At 38.2% G+C, this 17575-nt stretch overlaps 2 protein-coding genes across 2 annotated transcripts in view; both read right to left on the minus strand.

The window, feature by feature from the left end:
- The window catches only part of WDR89 (WD repeat domain 89), a 91950-nt gene that overhangs the window by 58249 nt on the left and 16126 nt on the right, over positions 1-17575 (minus strand). The gene's annotated exons all lie outside the window — the stretch shown is intronic.
- The window catches only part of SGPP1 (sphingosine-1-phosphate phosphatase 1), a 31682-nt gene continuing 16993 nt past the window's right edge, over positions 2887-17575 (minus strand). Inside the window, exons 2-3 of the mRNA XM_030558550.1 lie at positions 10012-10101; positions 2887-7070 (exon numbers count right to left, since the gene is read on the minus strand). Of these exons, the coding sequence (XP_030414410.1) occupies positions 6519-7070; positions 10012-10101 (642 nt within the window). The 3' untranslated portion in view covers positions 2887-6518. The remainder of the gene's footprint in view (positions 7071-10011; positions 10102-17575) is intronic.

A 17575-nucleotide genomic window follows, 5' to 3' on the forward strand; every position in this document is an offset into this window, starting at 1 on the left:
TATTTTATATAATTTGATCAATGATTTGGCTTCCCATTTAGGGTGTGAGACACTGACAAATATGCCATATAACTATCAGACAGTAAAAATCTTGTCAATGTGTTTTCAGAAGGATTCAAAAGTTAAATGTGAAAATATCATACATTGTCATCCTAATGATTTTTACTATATGAAGAGCTAAATATATAGGTCCTCAAGCCAACAATTTACCCTTACATTAGACATCCCTTCTAACATCTCTCTTCTAACATGGGACACAGAAATGACCAAACATTTGATTCCAACAGTAGTTTATTATCCAGTTATTGCAGATGGAGTTACAAATATTGTTTCTGTTACCAGTTAAAGATTAAATATTAATTCTGACAACTGTGAAGAGTGTACAATGAGTGCAAAAGCATTAACCATAATTTAAGAAATACTGGAACAGTTTTTTTTTAATCTTTAAATGTCAGGTTGTACACTATCATACAGTAACCGCTATGTGATCTTGCAAATAAGTCAGGACTTATGCTAGCAAGTTTAGGGTTTTTTTGTTCTCTAAGTGTTGAGAGGCTGGCAACAGTTTAAAAAATATATTATTGTTTACTGAAAGAGTTTGCTGGCAGCCTCACAAAATGAAGGAAGTCTATAAAATATATTTTATATTGAATATTTGCTTTCATTAATGAACACAACAACATTAATGGGAGAAAACAACAAATGATTACACTCCCATATGTATCTAATTCTGTGAAATTCCTATTTCAACTGCAGTATACTACAGGATCCTGTAAACTCAAGTATAGGCCAAATTCTGACATCACATTTATAGACACCAAAATCTGGTCCAAAATCTGCCTATGAGTTTTTATTCTTTAGAGATTTTTTGTTCGGTTGTTTTTTTTGTTTATATGGTGTGGTGGGTTTTTTGTTTTGGTTTGGGCTTCTTTGTTTTTTAAAGTTACCAGTTCCTGAATGTACCTAATTTCAGTTATGCTGTTTTGGGGTGATCTGAATGAAGTCATGAAACCTGGTGGCTATTTCAGTAATAACAACCTTGACATTCATTAGACTTTCAAAACCAAAAGAAAAGTAACTATAAAATTAAATAACAAAGATCAAGTACTACTAAAACCCTCTAACTTAATAAAGCCCTTATTTGCAATGAAAAATAAATAGCTTTAAAGTAAATTTTCCTATTTAAATTTTAAATATGTTCTGTTCTTCCTGGACCTTGCAAGAAATAACTATTAACTAGGCTGCCTATACATTGTAAACACAAATTTGTTATTTATTTCTTCTGGTGAGTTATCCCATCCACATCTAGTTTATTTCCAGATCAAAACTGAATGTACCAAAGAAAAGTTTTAAAAATGCCAATGTGTGTGTTTTTAAATCTTCTGTGTTATTGGTGGCTCACCAGTACACCTATGAAAATTTTACAATGGCTACTTAAAGAGCCAAATTTATATTTTGGAACCATTATTACTGAATGATAGGTTTTATAAAACCTGTCTTCATTGGTCAGTAACTGCAAATAATTTCAAAAATAGTTTCCAACTTGGAATTGGCTCTAGCACATCATATTTGCAATTTAAAGACAATATTTCACTAGTACTAAGTGCTACTTTGCCTAATCTGATTTTATTTTCCAAGTTAAGGTGTTTTTCTTCCTTTTGATTCAGAAGGAAGTACTGTATAAAGGTAACCAATGCAAATTATCTGAAATTATATAATAACTACATCCAGAGTAAATTCTGAACAGGATCAGCTATTTATGCCAAAAATGCAGTGACCAATTAAGCTTTTGTCAGCTGTTTCTGAATAAAGAAGTGATGCAAATCATTCAAGGAGCCTTCCTGACAGGAATGCAAGGCGGTAAGAAAGACCAATTTTCTTTCAATTGCTTCAAAGTCACTTCTAAAATGTCAGTGAATTTCACAAGGCAAAACTCTCTGCCATTAAAAGAACTGAATAGAGTTCATTGGCCTCAACATGTTGAAGTTTCCCAGTATATTAATTCTTCTGCTTTATGTATTATTCTGAGATCTTGTCCTTCATCATCATAATTATAACACAAAAGGGAATCCACTTTTGCAAATATAGTACTAGTTCCAGATAAAGAAAACAAATAAAATGAAAAAAGAAGACAGTTGTGAAATTGGACTGAGTCCTATATGTTATTTTATAAAAAGTAATCACTCAGTTCTCAAAAATGAGTATGTTATAGTTGTATCTTATACGGTTAGCTACTCCACATGCACAGTGACATACGTCTGCATACTACAGCAGGGTCAAGCCTTTAAAGGTTAATTTTCCACTCAGTATGCATGGACTTGGATTTAAAAACTCCCAGCTAAATTAATGGGAGCTGGGCATCTATGTCCTCCCATGTGTTGATTACTAATACCTTAAAATATTTGAATTAAAAATCTTGCCTGTCTTTCATATTTAGAAAGCAAATACGGAGATAAAACCACTTTTAGCACAATATATGGATTTACTTACAGCATGCATGGCTTGTTCTCATGAACTTGAGCCACTAACAGCCCTTAAATATTTACAAGTTCAAAATGACAAAATCTTTACATAGGTAATAGAATGTTTGTATTTGCTTACAAATAGTATAGGACCCTCTCTGGGACATAAAACCAGGAAATAAGTAACAAAAACACAGAAGCAAATTTAAAATATAACAGCAAAAAAGAAAAAATGACAACTTTTAAAATCTGGACAATTAACACTGTTGTGGTTAAAAAAGTACATTAGAGATGCGATTTTTAAAATATATCTTTCTAGCTTTCAGAAAAAAGCTATACCTAAAAGGAAAAGTCCAAGTAAACTTAAAACAAAGCAAAAGTTACTTTTGGTTTGCCAATTTACCTTTAAAATACCTCTTTTTTTAAAAAATGCTATTAGCAAATTAAGTAATAAGGCAAATATGATCAAACGCTTAAGAGCCTTGTACATGACTGCATAAAAACAAACCAGCTCAACATTAGTTTAGGAAGCAAAAGTGGTAGTTATACTGTAAACATGAAAAAGTTACATTTTTTTAAAGACAGTGTAATACATATCTTAGTCTTATTTAAGCGCCAGGTCAGAAATAAATTCATCTTGCTTTCCATTCTTAAGGCTGACATACAAGTCAATATTTTGGAGCCTCTTTGGCTTTGTGGAAAATTCTTTTCCAAATTAGGCCCTATATTAACATTATTTTCAGTCGTATTTAAATTGCATATAGTAACCTAAAAAACCCAACTCAAAATATAATAGTCTAATATCTTTTAGTAATGGATGTAGCTCTACTTCTTTAGAGAAACAGCATATTCCTAAAAGTTTAAATAGTATCCCAAATTGAGAAACGTTTTCTAGCAGTTATATCTGAATAATTAAGTTCTCATACTACCTCATAAAAGTTCCACAAGTTCTTTCAAGTGTATTCCCACTCTGAAGAGACTGCTAACCACCATCATTTTAAAGCATTTTTTTTTTAATTTTGGTACAAGCTGATATTCCAACTACAAGCCTTTGTTTTTTATGTTAATCTCCCACGATAAAGGGATAGAACGTCTGTTTAGGCCAATTAAAACATTCACGTTATATCAACTGCCAAGTGTTAATTACAGATTTGGAGGAATCATTTTGGAAAATATAACCACAAAACAAAATTAGACTTTCGATCAAATGTTCATATGAACTTTCTTTAAAGTTCAACTTTGCTAAAAGTTTGCATTTCTGCCTCTTTTCCCTGCCTCATACTGCTTTCTGTAATTGCATGGCATCTTCTGTTACACTACCCACAAGATCCAACCCCCTTATAAAACGCGAAAGAAAGGTTTTAATATTCCATTTTCATGTAAACTCGAATAAGCAGCAATAATCTAAGGACAGGATTGTAAAAGTGCTATATAAATTGACATTTGGATGTACATTTTTCCTGTAGAATAAACTACTCTGTGCATGAGAAATGACATTTTAAAACTACCAAATGCAATGTACAAAATATAAACATATACAGAGTAACAGTAGAACAAACTACAGTGCCATTTTTCCTACTCTGGAAACCATGACTGCATGTGATTTTATAGCTACTACACACTGAGCTTTCTCAGCAACTGAGATTTCTTTTGCATTCATGGTATAACAGTGCAGCACAACTATAAACTCGGCCTTAAGAGCAATCCCATGCTTTGAATTTCAAGTTCCTATAAACCATGAGTGCATTTTTTTTACTTGGAACAATTAGTTCTTGTACAACTGCCCTTTTGTATTACTATTTAAACATTCTTCACTAGAACAGTAAAGCCAGGCTATTTAAAAGAAAAGGAAACCATTCTAAAAATATTATTTCTACCTCTAGCAGGGCCAATTTAATATTACATGAGCTACAAATTATCTGTTCGGGGCTTTAAAGGAAGAAAGCCTTTTTATATATTCTCCCTAGTTATTTGCTCAGAACATGCAAGTATAAATCCAAACCCATACCAGTACAAAAAAAAATCTCCTCTCTCAACACCTTGGAAATGGGATTTAACTTCTACTGCACATTAAGCACAAAACTGTAATAAAGGAATAGATAGAAAATCATAAATACACAAGTACTGAAACAAGCTAACCAAGTTGGTTTTTTTTGCAAGCTAAAAATCTCTTCACCTATTAAAAAGAGTTAGTGGTTTAACCCACTGAACATGGTGGAATACATTCATAAACAACAGTGCATTCTAAATGCACATCTGAAAAGTTCAGATGTCAGGATACCATAAGAAGATCTACTGACTGATCTAATAAGAAAGATATAGGAAGTCAGTCAGTGCCTTTACTAAGTTTTGTTAATATACATATTATTAATAGAGTGTGGAGTTCATATCTCCAAATTAAAAAGTTTCAATTCCAAGTAATCCTCGACAAAACTATACCTTAAAGTGAATAGCTAAGCTAGAACAGAAAGCTTTTAATCAAGTTAAGGTTTTTCCTGAACATATAATATGCATACACAACACAAGCTATGTCTTGTCAGAATACTACAACATTGCAACAACTCCTGACATATCGCTTAGGCAACACGTGAACCTAAACAATCATATGGACAAAATGAAATTCAAATCCCAGGTTCATGTAAAATTAGATAAGTAAGATGCAATCCTCAGACTATCAGCAGAAAAGAGGGCACTATAAAACTGAAAAGTGCATTACTGTTATAAGCCATTCAAAACAACCCCGATGTGCACAAATAGTTTATGCATTCACAATGCTGTTGTCTTTGCTTCAAACACTTGGTTTAATTTATTATAGAATGATCACAATGAAATTTGCTTTGACCTTTATATATTTTGTCTAGGTATGGATAAAAGTGGTAAGACTTCTTGAACTACAATATATGCAATTTGTGCATAAAATTTATATAATTTTTTTAAAGCCAAGATAAGAGGATCTCTTCTTACGTACACCTCTAAAAATAGTGGCCCTTTTAAAATCAGTTTGGAATAACAAAACAAATGAGGCCATTTATTGCTAGGGTGTGCATTGTTATTGTTTATAATTTCTTACTATTGGACATACCTGTCTAGTATATAAACTATTAAGACAATTTGCAGAAAAATATATCCTCTACCAGTAACTGACAATGCACATAAAAAATACTTACAAAAGGGAATTATTGTCCATTCACAACCTGTTGAGCTTAGTGATTCACTGTTTAGCTCATTCCATCTATATAATTTTAAATAAGCTAAATTGTGATCAGTATAGTTAAAATTAACCATTCTAATATGTGGACATCTACATTTAAAAATATCTGCCTAATTATGTATGACTTAAAATAAAATTAGCTGTCATATTTTTACATCACAGTATATAGCATTTCTTAATTTAGCAACAGAAAGGCACAATTATTAAGCCATAAAATACAGTACCTGAATCGAATAGTTTTATTTATACCTAAAACCAATGTCAACCTAGACATTTTATTTTGTGGAAGGGATTGAAGGAAATAACTTCAGTTTTTACAACTCATCTCACTGCAAGTTTGGTCCATTAGAAATGCCATCTATATAAACAACTGAGTTTGGGGAAGAATGGAGGAAAACACATAAGCTGTTCCATTAGCTGTTTGTTGTTCAATAAGTGGTAAGTTATTATGAAGTGACTTAAATCAAACACAAATGGAACTTTCTGATCAGCTGTCAGACACCTTTGCAATATGCCAAAGTATACAAGTACAGTATAATGTATGTTTCACACACGTATATATGTACTGCATGTATATATACACACACACACACACCTCATTAGAGCAATAAGAATAGACATGGCATTTACAGAGTATAGCACTTCTCAGGAGAGTAATTTTTGGCTTTTGGCCTGACACCATACCTAAGATGTGCAATTTCCTTTAAATGCAGTGCCTGTCCTATATTGCTGTTAAAGTCCCTGCTAAAGCAAAGTTCACAAGTCTGCCAATAGCGAACAGGTGCACATTTTTTTACATTAAGCAACTACCTCCCTTCTTCCCTTGTCAAGTGAATAAGTCTACATCAAGAAAGACCAATAAAAAGAAACAGGCAAGGAACCAAAAACATGAGAGAAAACCCAACCATTCCATATGTAATATAGCGATAGGGTAGTTCAACCTCCATGCGCTGCCGTGCTTGTCGTATATCACCACATGGTATAGAGAACATTTTACAGGCCAGTGGGATGGTGATTTTCTTCATCACTATTCTTGTTAACAATAGCAGTACTACTCCAATCAATAACCGCAATATGGCTTTTCCAAATAAAGTCACAGTGATGGAGGGAGGAATTAAAGGCAATGTATCTGGGGAAGGATCTTGCATTAGACCCAACATGTAATTAAAATGAGATCCACAAGCAACTCCAGCACCACAACCCAGAATCTGAGCTGTATCTCCTCGTGATGTGCTCCAGGTGTCAAGAGTGAAAGAGAAAACCCCCAAGGCTAAATGAAGACTGATGATAATTAGTGGTGCATACTTGTAAGTTAAATTGAAGTTATCAATCAGGTCCACAGCTGGATGGAAGACAACCAAGATGAGAATAGCATACAGAAATCCAGCAATAACATCCTGTTGAGAGGAGATAAGATACAATCATTTAGTATGATATACTTTATTTTTAGGATTTCTTTCATATCCAACTTGGAAATAACTATTTCAATAATTCATTTAAGATTGTAATTTACATTAGCATGGAGAATAGTTTAGTTGCTTTGTAGGTAGAGATCCTTCCACATGTTTGAAATCTCCTTTTTCTTACATTTAACCCTTCACAATGTATCTAGTTTTGTTCTAATAGTAGGGGAAGGAATTGTACTTGCTCCTTTTCTAATGCAATGTACAAAGAGCCTAAGATTCAGCAGAGATGGTTTCTGGGACTGGTTTTCAAAGAAGTGGTCCTAAGCCCCATCTGAAGCTGCCAAGTTCTGGTATCTGCACTCCTAAGAATGAGACAAAGGTAAAACCCACTGTGAAAGATTGCCAAGTAGGAATGGAATAAACAGCAACAAAGTTTGGTAACTTTAAAAAAAAACAAACTAGCAGATAGTGTCACAGTTAGATATTACTAATAGTCACTAGGCCTACAACAGAATTCCTTAGCAAGTACACTCTGGGATTGCAACAACAAAGTACTGATATCTCTACTATTTACAGTATGTAGAAATACCCAGCTGTAATACGTTAGGAAGAATCCATTTATTTGAATACTAGTTTGTTATTCAAATGATTCTGCTGTGTCACAGACTTATTGTTATACACTTCTACCCTGATATAACGCGACTCACATACAAGACGGCAAACCTCTGACATGCTGCTCTGAGCAGCATATTAAGGGTGCTGGGCCAGGCTGGGGGGTTCGATAAGGGGTAGAGGGTCTCAGGAGCGGTCAGGGGCTCCCCCCCAGGGCATAGGGGGCAGGAGCTGTGGGAGGGCACTTTTGGAGGCCCGCAGTCCCGGAGTGGCCCGGGGGATTAGCGGGGTACTGGGAGCAGCCCACTGTGCTTTCCTTGCCCCGGCCCCATCCGTGTCGCTCAGCTCCCCCCCCACACTCACCAGCAGCAGCAGAAACAGAGCAGCCCGGCACCAGCCCGCTCCACTCCGCCAGCTCCCAGCCACAGTGCTCTGCTTCCCGCTGCAGGTGAGTATGGGGGGGCGTCCTTTCCCCAACCTCCCCACACTTGGCTGCAGCAGGAAGCGGAGCACCACACCTGGGAGGTGGAGGAGTGGAGTGGGCTGGGCTCGGCTGCTCCGCTTTCCTCCGCTGCCGATGAGTGCCTGTTAGGGGGTGGGGAGGCAGATAGGGATTGGAACAGTCAGGGGACAGGTGGGTTGAGTAGGGGGTGGGGTCCTAAGGGTGATTAGGGATGGGGGTCTCTCAAGGGGGCGGTCAGGGAACAAGGAACAGAGGATATAACGTGGTCTCGCCTATAATGCGATGAGACTTTTTTTGGTCTCCCAAGGACCATGTTATATCGGGGTAAAGGTGTACTTGTACTGAATATGCTTTATTTATTAAGCATTGTCTTTTTTTTTTTTTTTTATAAAAAGGGGACTGCCCTACTTGGGTAATTTTTGATATATCATGACTAAGAAACAAGTTGACCTGCCAGATGTATTTCATAATTTGGTTACCACGTTTGTGAATTACCAAAGTTGTGTGTTTGAAAAAGGGTTACTCCGTCAATGTGTATCTTTTTTGGTGCTATAAAGCCATCATCATGCTGCATTACTGACTGTTAATACAAAGGCAGAAGCAGCATAGTATTAGTCTAATCCATACAAAGGTATGTCACAAAAATAGGATTATGGCTAAGCCCACGTCCAGACTACCCCGCCGTATCGGCGGGTTAAAATCGATTGCTCGGGGATCGATATATCGCGTCTAGACTAGACGCGATATATCGATCCCCGAGCGCGCTTACATCGATTCCGGAACTCCATTAACCCAAACAGAGTTCCGGAATCGACACAGAGAGCCGCGGACATCGATCCCGCGCCGTCTGGACGGGTGAGTAATTAGATCTTAGATATTCGACTTCAGCTACGTTATTCACGTAGTTGAAGTTGCGTATCTAAGATCGATTTTCCTCCCCTAGTCTGGACGAGGCCTAAGAAGAAAAGCAGCAGTGGAAATGGGAGTCAAAGGGCTTCTCCCTATGCAGATGTCTTCCAGAATATCAAGGCAACACAAAACTACTGACCAAGTACATTCTCTTCCCAGTGTGCAGTAGCATGAAAGTCTTCTTCCCTTAAATAAGATTTAACTTGATGCTTTTGCAAAGTGCCAAGGCAACAAGTGAAAGCTGAATGAGCATGAAAAGCTTTCCTCATGCCCTAACAAAGTATTTCAACCCTTCTCTGGATGAGCTATCAAAGAGGGAGGGGGCAATTTTGTCCCTTTGCCTGTTAGTCCTTGACTTCTGCTCTGAAACTGCAAACAAAAGTGCCAATTAATTTTAATTGTGTAAATAATCTATATAAGTTAACAAGATTGATATGGAATTTTTAACCATAATATTGGTCCTTCAACCAGTCTTACTATGTGAAAAATGCTCTATACAATTTATTTTGTTTTTAAGTATGTGTGGTGAAAATGTTTTTAGTTACAAACCCAATCAGCAATAAACTATTACCTCTTAATAAGGGCACACATTTTGCTAGTTTTAGTTAAGTAATTATTTTAAAAAATTATGTCAAAAGCATCTAGGGTTCTAGACAGCTGCCTTTTCTGCACACTTATAAAGTTACTAGGTAAAATCTTTGTTGACTGCACAGTTTTTCTATTTGCTAATAAATTATATAATTATAAACAATTTATTTCATTTAAATTTAACAATAGAGTACTGGATCCACATATAGTAACATATGCTGAAAAAAGCCCCTCAGATTACCAGTGCACAAGATACCTTAGTGTAGTTTAAATATCTGAATATTACAGAGGGATATGAAAGCAGGTATATGTTGTCGTCATTACGTAAAGTAACAGATTTGTGTGTGGTGTTTCTCTTACCAAAATTGAGTGCATTCCCATGTAAATTCGACTAAAACAAACCAGAGAACACCAACAGATCACAAGAATCAGACCATACATAAGAGGATACTGGAAAAAAAACAAAAAAGAGATTGTATTAGAATCATAAGCAATAAGTATATACTCCATGAAAATGATTTAGCAATGAATAACTACACCACACTCAGATCTCATATTTCAAATACCATTTTAAACTACACAGAACAGTTCTAATAAAGTTAGCTATAGCCTACAGCCCGGACTGAGGGGAGTGGAACATTTCTCTGATTTACGGAAATATTAGTTGCTTCCATGATGTATTAAATCTCCACAAAAAGGAGTTCCTGCATGTTGGTGCTACAAAATCATTGCATACTATTTTCCCTATCCTAAAGAAAGCCTCACTTGTTTGTTTCCTTACCAATACAATCTCTTCCTCATTCCTTTTCTCTCCAAGCATCTGGAGTGAGTCTGTTCTTCCTCTCCTTCAACTCAACTCTTGTTGACTGACTCTCATATCTCTCACTCCAGTGATAATTCCCCACTCCCCAAATCCCAAGAAACTTGCTTCCACTGATTTCAGTGAGTTTTGAATCAGGTCTCCAATGCTCTCAACTCTTCTTTTAAAGCCCACTTCAAAAACTACTTCTACTTTCCACTATCAAGTTAGGTCCTGACCCAGCAAAGCACTTAAGCATTTATGCAACTTTATTAAAGTCAATAGGACTAAATCACATGCTTAACTTTAAGCACCTAAGTAGTTCTGAAGTTGCACACATGCTTAAGTGCTTTATACCCTAGTGCTGTTTACTATTTCTCCTCTTGCTCAAGGCTCTGTTTTTACTTAAGTGTCAGAGCTTACATCATTTCCTCACTATATGTATTCATTTATTTTAACTCTTGTCTCTCTTTCCTACCCCCTTCCCTATGTCTGCTTTTCTATTCTATTTACAGTACAGGCACTGCTGGGCAGCACCATATTTTTTTAAATCAATTAAGCATCATACAAAGTTAGAACATTATGAAGGTATGTAACATAATTATAATACTGTAACACCATCCCTAGGAGGGGTGCAAGGCCTGGAGCACCGATTCGTCTCGTCCAGGACTGACCACACCGGCCAATCACACCAGCAGGCAGGGCACCCCAAAGCACGGGGCTCAGAGCAGTTGCCCCGATTTGCCCTACCCAAGGGACAGTTCTGAGTAAGGATGTAGGTTCTTGAGAGTAGAGACAGAGTTTAAAACATTTTGGGCACTATTCACATATTATCATCATCATACCCAACCAACTCTGTTTTGGAAGTTTGCATCAGATTTTAATATTCAAGTCTAAATACTTTTTGCTTTTGGTCTCTCTCATGATCAGGCTAGGCAGTTGGTCATTTTTTTCCTTTGTCTGTCCACTTGGGCCCTGTCTATACTACAAAGTTTTGTCGGTAAAATTTATGTCGCTTTAATTAAAACCGCTGTTGCATCTCCCTCACTAGCTCATTGTGTCGGTAAAGTGCATCCACACGAACAGCTCTTGCATTGACATAGAGAGCAGCGTGCTGGAGTAGCTGTCCCACTGTGCAACTGGCCGCAGGGTGCTTTGAGAAGGGTTTGCAATGCCTCATGGGGCAGGTACAGCATCACATGATGCAGGTTTCTCAATCTCATCATTCCAGGGGCATCCTAGCAGATTGTCAGCTTTTCAACTGAAAGGGGTGAGGGGGAGGGAAAGGGTAGTGGTGTGTCTGAGTGGAGGAAGACAGCAGGCTGACCGACCTATCTAAAAGCTATAAAAAGCTTTATGCTTTTCATCGAGGTGGTTTTGTTTTGCCACCAAAAGTAGCTTTGTACTGTGTACACCTCCCGTTTTGTCAGCAAAAGGCAGCTTTTGCCAACAAAAAACTCTGTTGTGTAGACAAGGCCTTATTCTCTTATCTGTTAGATCGCAAGCTTATCATCATTTTCTGCGTGTTCATACTGTGCCTAGCACAATGGGACCCTGAGCTGGTTTGCCATCATAATGTTGAAATTATTATTACCGTCATTACTTCCTAACATTATTACAGGAGAGGAGTAGCTGTTCCTGGAGAGTAATGCTACCTAGATTTTTACAAGTAATCCTTGCTAGAATCTTTCACCCGATCATACAGTACTTTTTGTTTGTCTGTGGAAAGTAATAGAAAGAAGAAAAGCCTTATTTTCTAAAGAACCAGAACATGCCTATAGTGGTCATGCACAGACTAAAAGTTTAGACTGTATTTTTAATTACTGGCTCTCTTCTAGGAGGTACAGAAAATCACTCATCTTCCAAAATCTATCTGCAAAATGACAAAGTTATATCAGCTACAGTACCAACGCTCACTGCTTATTTTGTTACAACAGACCAACATTTGTACCTGAAGTTGAATTAAACTTTTTTTCCTCCCCAACAACTAACTAAGCAAGGCAGAGGCATAAAATAACTGACTATGAAAAAAGCATGCTGCTTCTCTGAAAAGTGATTTAAAAAAAAAAGTGTGGTTCAATATCTGACAGTTCCAGATCAACTCTGCTCAGTTTACCAGTAAAAACATTTATTTTAATCAGCAAAGTCAGCAGATTAGGCTGACTGTACACCAGATCCTTGAGTTTAAGACAGTGCTTCATTGGGGGGGGGGGGTAATTAAAAATAGAGGTATTTTAGAGAAGGCACCACTGCTTTTAAAAAGCTACAGTACAGCCTCAGTATGAACTGATCAGTCAGCCATATATCTCATTTGGAACCAGAAGTATGCAATCGGACAGCAGAAGAGATGGGGAGGGAGGGAGGGAAGAAAGAAAGAGCAAATACAGTACAGTACTGTGTTAAAAGAAAACTACTGAAAAATAAAGGGAAAGCAGTATTTCTTTCTGCATAGCTCTGCAAAGCTGTATTAAGTCAATGTTCAGTTGCAAACTTTTGAAAGAAATCACCGTAACATTTGGTTCAGAGTTATGAACAACCTCCATTCCCAAGGTGTTCATAACGCTAAAGTTCTACTGTATACCGTAAATAAGCAAACTCAATTTAAACTAATTGAATATATGAAATGGAATATGATTTTAGAACATTTCAAAATTTAAGTTTGGACCCTGCAAAAATTATGCCCATAACTGGACCTCTGCTTGTTCAGTTCATAGTTCTGGAAAATTTATACCTGTATGAGAAATGTTCCACAATTCAATACAAGTAAATCATTCATCTGAAGTTAAGAGTTCCTAAAATCAAAAATAGTATTTAATATTCAATAGGTATCAAGGAACTGGTAAACAAGATGCATCCAAGATGACAAATCCTTAGTGGCATTGGAGGTCTCCTATGATCTAGTAAAATTATTTATAATACAATATCCTGTGACAAGGTACAACACTGATAAATTACTGTTGTGATTAAGCACTCCAAAGAGGTACTCCACATCAGTTTTACTGATTTCAAAGTAGCAATGACAGGAGAGAGACTAGTGCTAACCTATTTTATGAGAATAACTTGCTAACAATGTACCATCTGACATTTTAAGAAAAAGCTAAGGTTGACAGAGGACACCCAGTAGGTGCAACATCCTTCGAGTCAAAAATACAACATAGCACATTCTCCATTTCCATTCAAAACGCATGCTGCAATCTATAAAACATGATGCTGCTGCCGCCAAGTATTTAAACAGTAGTTGCACTAACCCTTCAAAAGACACCACTTTAATTAAGATGGCTATATGGGTTTATTCATACTCAAACTTCATGAAATGTGTTTGTAGATCCAAAGAGTTTTCAGATTGTGATCAGAAAGTGTTTTACACAATATTGAGTTTACCCATCTGTGAAGTGGGAAAAATAACGTATCACAATATTTGTACAGTACCTTGCAATCTTTTGTCGAAAAGAGGACATAGTTTACTGTCTGAAGATTTTACAAGCTTTGTTAAACAATTAATTGTCTGCATATTTTTCAAAAAATGGTGGTAGTGCAGGAAAACAGAAGTTATATTTATTCAAAGGAGTGTTTAGAATTGCAGTTATCCCAGAACACTTTAAATGTTTTATAACCATCTATTCCATGAGTCACGAAGTGCTCTCCTACAGGTTTTTGTATATTGCCATTCCTAATGTCTGATTTGTGTCCATTTATCCTTTTCCGTAGAGACTGTCCAGTTTGGCCGATGTACATAGCAGAGGGGCATTGCTGGCATATGATGGCGTATATTACATTGGTGGATGTGCAGGTGAATGAACCAGTGATGGTGTGGCTGATCTGGTTAGGTCCTGTGATGGTGTCGCTGGTGTAGATATGTGGGCAGAGTTGGCATCGAGGTTTGTTGCATGGATTGGTTCCTGAGCTAGAGTTATTATGGTATGGTGTGCAGTTACTGGTGAGAATATGTTTCAGGTTGGCAGGTTGTCTGTGGGCAAGGATTGGCCTGCCACCAAGGCCTGTGAAAGTGTGGGATCATTGTCCAGGATGGGTTGTAGATCCTTGATGATGCGTTGGAGGGGTTTTAGCTGGGGGCTGTATGTGATGGCCAGTGGAGTCCTGTTGGTTTCTCTCTTGGGTTTGTCTTGCAGTAGGAGGCTTCTGGGTACACGTCTGGCTCTGTTGATCTGTTTCCTTATTTCCTCATGCGGGTATTGTAGTTTTGAGAATGCTTGGTGGAGATTTTGTAGGTGTTGGTCTCTGTCTGAGGGGTTAGAGCAGATGCGGTTGTACCTCAGTGCTTGGCTGTAGACAATGGATCGTGTGATGTGCCCGGGATGGAAGCTGGAGGCATGAAGGTAGGCATAGCGGTCGGTGGGTTTTCGATATAAAGTGGTGTTAATGTGACCATCACTTATTTGCACCGTGGTGTCAAGAAAGTGGACCTCCCGTGTAGATTGGTCCAGGCTGAGGTTGATGGTGGGGTGGAAGCTGTTGAAATCATGGTGGTCCACTCACACCCCTTCTCTATCTACGCTACATTGATGACATCTTCATCATCTGGACCCATGGGAAGGAGACTCTGGAAAAATTCCACCATGATTTCAACAGCTTCCACCCCACCATCAACCTCAGCCTGGACCAATCTACACGGGAGGTCCACTTTCTTGACACCACGGTGCAAATAAGTGATGGTCACATTAACACCACTTTATATCGAAAACCCACCGACCGCTATGCCTACCTTCATGCCTCCAGCTTCCATCCCGGGCACATCACACGATCCATTGTCTACAGCCAAGCACTGAGGTACAACCGCATCTGCTCTAACCCCTCAGACAGAGACCAACACCTACAAAATCTCCACCAAGCATTCTCAAAACTACAATACCCGCATGAGGAAATAAGGAAACAGATCAACAGAGCCAGACGTGTACCCAGAAGCCTCCTACTGCAAGACAAACCCAAGAGAGAAACCAACAGGACTCCACTGGCCATCACATACAGCCCCCAGCTAAAACCCCTCCAACGCATCATCAAGGATCTACAACCCATCCTGGACAATGATCCCACACTTTCACAGGCCTTGGGTGGCAGGCCAATCCTTGCCCACAGACAACCTGCCAACCTGAAACATATTCTCACCAGTAACTGCACACCATACCATAATAACTCTAGCTCAGGAACCAATCCATGCAACAAACCTCGATGCCAACTCTGCCCACATATCTACACCAGCGACACCATCACAGGACCTAACCAGATCAGCCACACCATCACTGGTTCATTCACCTGCACATCCACCAATGTAATATACGCCATCATATGCCAGCAATGCCCCTCTGCTATGTACATCGGCCAAACTGGACAGTCTCTACGGAAAAGGATAAATGGACACAAATCAGACATTAGGAATGGCAATATACAAAAACCTGTAGGAGAGCACTTCAACCTCCCTGGCCACACTATAGCAGACCTTAAGGTGGCCATCCTGCAGCAAAAAAACTTCAGGACCAGACTTCAAAGAGAAACTGCTGAGCTCCAGTTCATCTGCAAATTTGACACCATCAGCTCAGGATTGAACAAAGACTGTGAATGGCTTGCCAATTACAGAACCAGTTTCTCCTCTCTTGGTTTTCACACCTCAACTGCTAGAACAGGGCCTCATCCTCCCTGATTGAACTGACCTCGTTATCTCTAGCTTGCTTGCTAGCACACATATATATACCTGCCCCTGAATATTTCCATTACATGCATCTGAGGAAGTGGGTATTCACCCACGAAAGCTCATGCTCCAAAACGTCTGTTAGTCTATAAGGTGCCACAGGATTCCTCATCTACTACAGCAAGACTGCATTAAAAGCAATCTAGAAACACTAATTAAACCTTTGCTAGCATCCTTTTAATGATACATAAATAACTCAGATGCACTTTCGCACATTTTACAAGATCCTTAAAAATATTTTTACAGCCAAATAAGTCTATTGAGGAGACCCACTATTTCAGAAATATTTGCTGCAGAACCAAGTCTTTCAAATCCCACTCGTGGGTGACTAAACCCTCCTGCTGAGATAATCTGCCAAATTGTTTTGAGCAGCCAGCAAATGAAGGGATATCAGACTGACTCAATGGAAAAAAATACATCATGCCAACAAAAGAACCACTTTCCATCATAGTGGGGCAGATGCTTCCCCTTCTTGCTGTTTATATAGTGCATTACAGTTGGATTGTCTGTTAGGACCTGAACAGTGGTGCACCAAAGCAAGGGTAGGAAAGTCTTGCAAACTAGACAAACAGTTCTGGACTTCTAATTTATTTGTATCACTGAGACTGCATCCAAAGCCCCAAAAACCTCCTGTATTTGGAGGTTGTCCTACTGTGCACCTCAGTCCTGCTTGAACACATCTGTTACAATGAATCTAAGGGGGCAGGTGGGTGGAATAGAACACCTTGACAGATCTGAAGGTCTGTCCACCAACACGGAGATGGCAGCACTTTTGGTACTTCTACCAGTAGTCCATGCTGTGCCTGATTGGTTGATAAAACTAATATCAGCCCCCTGAATAGGATGGAGGTGGAGTCTTGAATATGGAGTCCTGAGGACATGCTGCCATGTGATCTAGTAAGGTGAGGCAGATTGTCACGCATGTTTTTGGCTGACAGAGGTTTGAAATGAAATGTTTTATTGTACAAAACCTCAAGGAAAGTACACTTTAGATAACACTTAGTCCAACCTTGCTCCTCTGAGTAGGGGGTGGGAATAAATTTGTTGCAGTTGATTGTGAGACCTATATGGGAAAACAGCTGAAGAACTATGTGACTCTCTCTGTTGGGAAGTATGCCCATTGAATCAACCAGTTATCAGGAAAGGGGAACACCTGAAGGCTGTGTCCCCTCAGATATGCTATCACCTCAGAGAGGCATTTGCTAACCATGTTTGAAGCTGCTGAAAGACTGAAAAGTAGGCTTCTCAATTGGTAATGGAGTCCATTGACCATGAAATAGATACTTCCTATGAGCCAAATGAACTGCCACATGGAAATAAGCTTCTGTAAGTCAAGTGTCACAAACCAATTCACAGGCTTATTAGAAAGGATTATTGAAGAAAGGGTAGCCATCTGAAATTTGAAGCAGCAGATGAATTTG

This window comes from Gopherus evgoodei, chromosome 4, assembly GCF_007399415.2.
Source record: "Gopherus evgoodei ecotype Sinaloan lineage chromosome 4, rGopEvg1_v1.p, whole genome shotgun sequence".
Lineage (NCBI taxonomy): Eukaryota > Metazoa > Chordata > Testudines > Testudinidae > Gopherus > Gopherus evgoodei.